Source organism: Egretta garzetta, unplaced genomic scaffold, assembly GCF_000687185.1.
Source record: "Egretta garzetta isolate BGI_Z169 unplaced genomic scaffold, ASM68718v1 scaffold208, whole genome shotgun sequence".
Classification (NCBI taxonomy): Eukaryota; Metazoa; Chordata; class Aves; order Pelecaniformes; family Ardeidae; genus Egretta; species Egretta garzetta.
The window spans coordinates 465,615-472,650 of record NW_009260403.1 but is presented as its reverse complement, the minus strand read 5'-3'; the positions used below and the strand labels follow the sequence as shown (position 1 = coordinate 472,650).

General features: G+C 36.4%; 1 protein-coding gene across 1 annotated transcript in view; it reads left to right on the top strand.

The window, feature by feature from the left end:
* The first annotated feature begins 241 nt into the window (after positions 1-241).
* Positions 242-7,036, top strand: part of ORC4 (origin recognition complex subunit 4) — a 30,345-nt gene continuing 23,550 nt past the window's right edge. The window contains 4 exon segments of the mRNA XM_035898939.1: positions 242-341; positions 898-969; positions 3,285-3,361; positions 4,588-4,678. Coding sequence (XP_035754832.1) covers positions 913-969; positions 3,285-3,361; positions 4,588-4,678 — 225 coding nt within the window. The 5' untranslated portion in view covers positions 242-341; positions 898-912.

Genomic DNA, 7,036 nt, shown 5'->3' with positions numbered 1-7,036 from the left:
AGAGGGAAAGGGCTGTGCGAAAAAAAAAAAAAAAGAGTAAATCGTTGCGGAGCAAGTCTCGGAAGCTTTCTGTGAGCACGAAGAAGGAGAATTGTTTTTTGCTCGTGCTGTTGTCTAGAGAAGCACTGTGGTTATCGTTACAGGCTGTACCAGTATAAACATGGATAGCCAATTGTTTCTGGAAAAGTGTAATTGGAGTGACTTAACATGTTACCACGTGCCTGTAGCTTGTTCCAGCTGCAGAAACACAAATACATTGTTTCAAGCTATCTTCTACGCAATTAAAACCAACAAATTGCTCTGGGTGGTTGGTCAGAGGAGAAGGTGTGCAAACGTTGCTGGTTAGTACAGCTTGAGGAGTATCGAGTGGGTTGTTCATGTATCTCAAGTGTAAACGCAGGGGCTGTGCTGCTCCTGGTTCTGTGCAAGGTCAGCTTCTGCGTAGCTGTGCTCTCTTGGTGGAACTTGGTATGTCCTTCCCAGGCTTGTGAGTGTCATCGTTGCCGTTAAGAACTTGCTAGCTACACTTGGAAGAAGACTTGAAGAAAAACTTGCATATCAGGTGCAGTAGGTACTGTGGGCGTTGCATTGAAGCATCCTAAAACAAATGCGGTTCGGAAGTTGTATATGAACGTGGGTGTAATCTAATCAGAAATGAATTAAAAATGCTTCAGTTGGTTTTGTTTTGGTTTTTTTAAACTAGTAAGGTGAACTACTACATCTTTACCAGTTAAGGAACAAAGTTCATTACAACTTAAGTTCTTGGGAATGAGCGACTGTCTCATGTTTGCTGTACTAAATGTAATTTACTAACATCTAAGTAGAGTTTCTGAGTAACACAATTACTTGGAAAGCAGAGTAATTTAGCATAACTCTTCTATTCTCTCTTATTTAAAGGTGGAAACTTCTGCAATGAGTAAACGCAAGTCAAAGGAGAGCAGTGGAGCAAATGGAGAATGCATTTCACAGGTGAGTAACATCTTTATTACCTGACTTTTCCATCCTCTCCTCTCTGTGTCATTCTATAGTTTTTTACTAGGCCAGTTAAAAAGGCATGTACAGATACTTGATGTAATTTCCAGGCCTGTAAATGGGTTTTGTATTTATGTTCTGTATTTCTTTCAGCTTCTCACCTGATGTTTGCTTGCTTCAAGTGTTCTGCTAATTACTTACTTTTTGGAGTCTTAATAAAAATGGCAAAAGATGGTCTTGCGCTTTTACAGCCACTTGTGGCAACAGATTTGCATAAATCTATTTTTACCTAATCAGATTCTTTATCTTCCAGTTTGTAGGGTGAATCAGAATCTAGGGACTTTTTTTTTTTTTTTTTTTAATAGCCTAGGTTAGGCAGGACAGCAGCTGCCGGATCAGTTTCATTTTTTTTAAGCTTTATTATTCTGTTTTCTCAAAGTGGCTACTTAAAAACTGTGATGCACCTTGTAGTGAATTACCTCTGGTTCAGCGATTTCTTATATTTTAATATCTTCCCTTCATTTACCTATAAAACACCTTTATAGGAAGAAAACCTTTTCACTTGTGAATGAACAATGCTGACTATTCAGATAGGTCGTTCATTAAAACAGAAGAAATCTGGAAATTAAATCAGTAAGACTTGAGTAGAAGAAAAAAAGTAACTGAAAAATCAGGTAGACAAGTACAGCTCATATTAAAAATTAATTCATTTCCTAAAGTGGAGTTATTAGCAAAAAAGATGTTTATTGTTCCTCTATCCATTATTTAGACTTGCTGAGGAGTACTTCACAAAGATGCATCCATGTGTATTTATTTTTAAACCAAACACCTCGAGTGTGATGATTCCATCATAAATTATAAATTAGCTAAGTATTAAAAGAAGATGCGTTTTCAAGATACTAAGAGCCTGTTAGTAGCATACCCCAGGACTGGTCAGCTCAACCAGGCATGAAGGAGTAACTGCTACCTAGGGTGAGAGAAATGCAAAACATTTGTGGTACAGTAGTGCCTCAGTATAGGTTTACCTAAGATAGAACACCACACTTTCTCATGATTTCTTAGGATTCAGCAGAAATGAGAAAGGACTCAGTTAAGAGGCACAGCTGAAGAATGCAGAGAAAAAACATACGGGGGGGGGGGAAGATGAGCCAATTCAGATTGAGAGACTGGAAAAGCAATGACACAGATATGCACGATAATGACTTAGTTTTTAGGTCAAATGGACATTCACTTAGGCCAGGTACTTAAATGCAGTTTTAAAGGCAAGTCACTTCATTGACAGTTTGCAATTTAATTTCTGAAATTATTTGACGATGAGCACTTACATCGGACATCGAGCATTAATAAAAGGATGGAGTGTGCAGGTATTTCAGGATAGCTTAAATGAGGGATGGGGAGATGTAGTAATACAAAGTCCTGTAAATTCTTAAAAATTGGGATTGTCCAATTTGCGTACTGCTAGTCAAGTGGTAGGAAGAAATCTGCAATGATGCTGAAGGTTGGCTGTTTGGGAACTAAAGATACAATTTTAACCAACGGTTGTTAACATGGAAAACAGAAGTCAGGGCAGATATATATCTAAAGGTATCCCAAGCAATACATCCAAATTAATAGTTAAAATAACTGTATTCACTGTGCAGTTTGAAGGACATCAGAACTCGATCTAAAAATCAAGCTGGATAGACTTCATTCCATCCTTTGTGAGCAATATTTTAGCCTCAGTTTCATACCATTTCCCCCCCCCCCCAAGTTTTAGGATCAAGGTATCTGAACTGAATCTTTGAAGAAATTGTAAATTTGATACTTTCTAATGTTTGAATGTGATAGGCTGCAACGTTGATGCGATTGGTGCAAACAGTGTATTCACTGAGGATTTGGGGGAATAACAAAGTGGGTTATGTTTTCTTTAGGTCAGCTGGTAAAAAAAAAAGGACCAAACAGCTTCTTGCCTGTTATTACACAAGTTAGAACTATGAATTAGTGACAGAATTTTGGTGATGAGTATAAGGTCCCTTTGGGGGTGGAAGAAAGAAACTGTAGCAGAAGGGGCCAAAGACATTGCTATAATTTAATTTAATTCTCTCTTTTCTGCTACAAAAGAGTCTGTTAAATATTCTGCCTACTGCAACTTTGTTCTTGCTTTCAAGACCCCTACATCATTGATGACAATTAAAATTTACATGTTACAGAGTATTGGTAACATCACAGAAACATGCGAATTTTACTTTTATTTTATTGCAGTAATTACTTTATTGGTACATTCTGGTGTTTGAAGCGCCAAGCATTCGCTCTGTCTTGTGTTATATCTGTAGGTGCAAAAAATTTTACGTGAAAGATTCTGTCACCATTATGCTACTGGAAAACTGTTCGGGATTGAACATCAGCACAGGTGAGTGAGCAGACTCAAAGACTAAGTAATTTCTACTTTAGCCACAGTAGAAAAATAATCCAGTGAAGTCAAAATTTTCTGCTCTCTCTGTTTTTCTAAATTATACAGGTTTAAATGACTTGCAGTGCAACGCTTCTAAAAATTGTTCGCCTCAGAGCTCACGTAGACATGTTTATCATTTTTGTGAGGAAAGGTATTTCTCTGATGTTGGTATTTTACAAAACAAGCCTCCCCTCTTTATATTGGAATTCTGTCTTCTACTTAATACGCAACTGCTGATGAACTATACTGGAGAGAAAGCACAATGAATTTCCCAGCTCTTAGTTTTTCTTTCCCAAGATGTATCGGGGCTCTTGGCTATAGTTAGCTCTCAAACCATGAGCAAAACCACATGCATTTGCTACAGCTGCTCTATGACTCCTTCAGAAGCAATTGCATCATGTCAATATTCTAAGTAAAAAAAAAAAAAAAAAAAGCATAATAAATGTATGCATTTGTATTTGTAAACATTTGGGAATCTGAAGAGTCCATAGTTTTTATAAAAAAAAAAAAAAAAAAAAAAAAAGCATAATAAATGTATGCATTTGTATTTGTAAACATTTGGGAATCTGAAGAGTCCATAGTTTTTATAAGTTCTTTAAGTGTGGTACTAGGTGATAAGTCTATCTGAAGATAGTTTTGAGTTGTTCTATGTTCCTTCTTCTGGCTGGGAATAGAATATGAAGTTCGGTATTGATACTGTTCACAAGCTTTGAACGCCTGAATTTAGCGTATGATCAGTTTTATGAAGATTGTCAAAATGAATCTATTCCACTAGATGATTAATTTTTACTGCTGTCAAGGTTTTCCTTCAGTATGTTTGCTGGTTTTTCTTTTTCATGAATGATAGTGGTATCACAGAAAGCGATCTTTTTTTTTTTCTTTTTTAAAGACAGGCATAATCATTGAAGTCTGTCCTTTCATGGTGGAGAATTGTAGAACTTTATGAATTAGTGATACTCCCGACTTCTGCATGTTTTAATATTTTAAAATATTTTAAGAGATCTGATCACTCAGCCTTTTGTACTTTATTGCATTACATTTTGCATGCCCTGAGTGTTGGCTCTGAAAGCAAGTAGAAATGTATCGAGTTTTCTCTTATGTTCTAAAGATTCTTTGGATTTTCCATAGTTTCAGTGAATGTTGTCTGGTTTGAAGTTTTTAACCTATTGCTATTGTCAATACAGACATCTGCTGGAACTGTTGAAACGAACTGCAGTTCATGGAGAAAGTAATTCTGCCCTCATTATTGGACCCCGAGGATCAGGAAAGACTGTGGTATAAACACGTATTAAAAGTTTGTACAAGGTCGAATTAAGCATGAGGTAGATAACGACACTGAAGTCCTGGGAGCTTTGGGAGCTAAATTTTCATCTCTGCCTGCTTTTAAAGAGAGATTTGCTAATTGCTTACGTATAATTTGAAAACATTCTAGGACTTCTTGTGAGCTAATTCTGTTGAATAACAATATGGAGAAATTGGTTCCCTAACAATCTTCTGAAATTTTTCACATGCTGAGTTCCTGGAGATTTTGTAGAGTAGAATGGCTTCGTGTGCAGCTGACAAAAACATGTACCTCTCCATCCTCACAGTGACTTGCAACGGTATCTGTGGTTTTGGAATTCTTTGCGGGCCTTCACCAGGTTTCGTGATACGCTGCAGGTATCCAAGACATGTAAAATGGAAGTAATTTTATCAGAACCAGCTGCATTTGTCGTTTAGCGATCTGACTACATCATAGGTTCTGCCTTCTTTCAGCATTTCTCCTACTGCAACTACTGTAATGGAGATAATCTTTGCAACTAAAGCCACATTTTGCTTACTCTTTAAAAGTTAACCTGCTGTTGCTATTGGGCCTCCACTGTAAAAATGACTGAAAAGGCATCCAAAAACTGTGAGAGGAGTAGAGTAAGGGGTGGATTTATACATAGCTGCTTATATGTAGAGAATGGTAAGGTATCTTAATCCTGTTTTAAATGTGTCAGAGAATATTGTTACCTAAATTGCTAGCCAGTGGGATATTTATGGTAGTTCTAGTTTACAAGCGCACGTTTTGTATTTTAAAGGAACTCTCTTTAGTTGAGGCATGTGAAGGGTTGACATCTACCTTAAGTGTTACATACTTCAATATTATGGAAACACTTCAGTCTTTTATGTTTACACAAGTATATAATGTGATAAATAGGTTGGCTTTTACTGCAAAAAGTATTCAAGATTGAGAAATTACAAAAATTACTTCAGAAGTCTTCCCAAGCGCTAAAGCAAGTGGCCTTCAAGCTTTTGGATACAGTTGAATAGAAATAAATTAATAGATGGTAAACATATCCATGATACAGCTGACACCAATCATTCTGCCAGTTTGTTGTTAGCTTTCTTGTTTTGCATTTCAAACGCAGTCGGTATTGCACTACCTTCTGTTACCCATGACACTTCAGAAGAAGGATAATTGCCAAAATACTATGGAGTGGTGGTGGGGAAAGGGTTGATAAACCGGTAGCAAATAAGGATTCCTCCACCGACGTACTTCCCGTTAGGCTTAAACTGGAGTTTATTTTTCCTTTATTAGATTTACGGATTTGCAAGGAAACAACAAGCACTTTCACATTGCAGAAAACAGTTTTTAGATTTTTCTCACATTTACAATGTAGACTTTCAAGGTACAATTGAGATTGTTAGATAAGGGGCTAACCAGAACGGATAGCGTCTGATTATTGAGCACAAACTTGAGAAACCAAGGGAATAAGCTTTTTTGTTCCAAGTATCCATGTAGTAAATGCTGGCACCTGTAGTAAAAGTTTAACTGTATCTGCTTCTGAAGATATTATCAATAGAAACGTATAGATGAGGTCTATCCTGCAAGCCAATTGGAGTAAATGTGGAAGTTTTTAAAAAAACCCTTAACAGAACAGTTCCTCAAACACCACGGGCCCACCCCCAATCACCAAAACTCAAACTATTTTTATAACTTGTTGGAAGTTTAAGTTTTCTTCCAAACCTTTTACATAAAGATAGCTAAGATGAAAATTTGTGATCCTTCCTGCCAGCATATAAGTAAGCAAATTGTGTATGCAAAATGAATTATTTTTTAATTCTCTATCAAGTGAAGGGTATTAGTTCTCAAAAAAGACTGCTGGAGACAAGAAAATTGTGTGTGTGTGTGTATAAATATATATGTATATATACATACACATAGATGGGAGCTGCACATTCTCAGCTGAAGAAGGAAAAGCAAAGAAATAGCAAGTGAATGAAAAGTTAACATTTCATCTACTTATACATATTTTAATGCAAGTTCCTTATGACTTCTACGAAGAACAAGTTCTTGATGGGCTGTAAATTTGAGACCCCCCCAAGTTTGAGACCCCCCCAAGTTTTATAAACAGTAGTTGATGTAATTATGTGCAATTTAATTTTGTCTTATGCTTCCTAACTTAAAGAGGAAAAGAATAAGCGTAGCTTCTTTAAAGATTTAAAGCGAAGATTTTTGTTCTCCAGCATCTGATGAAGCAATGAAGCTGAATGCTATACTAACTCAAGACAAATTTTCTGACATCTCAAATTCATAAAGCTTTTTTTGATTAAGGCAAAAGCCCTAGATGTTACCCCCCCAAAATGAGTGACTAAAATACTGGAGTT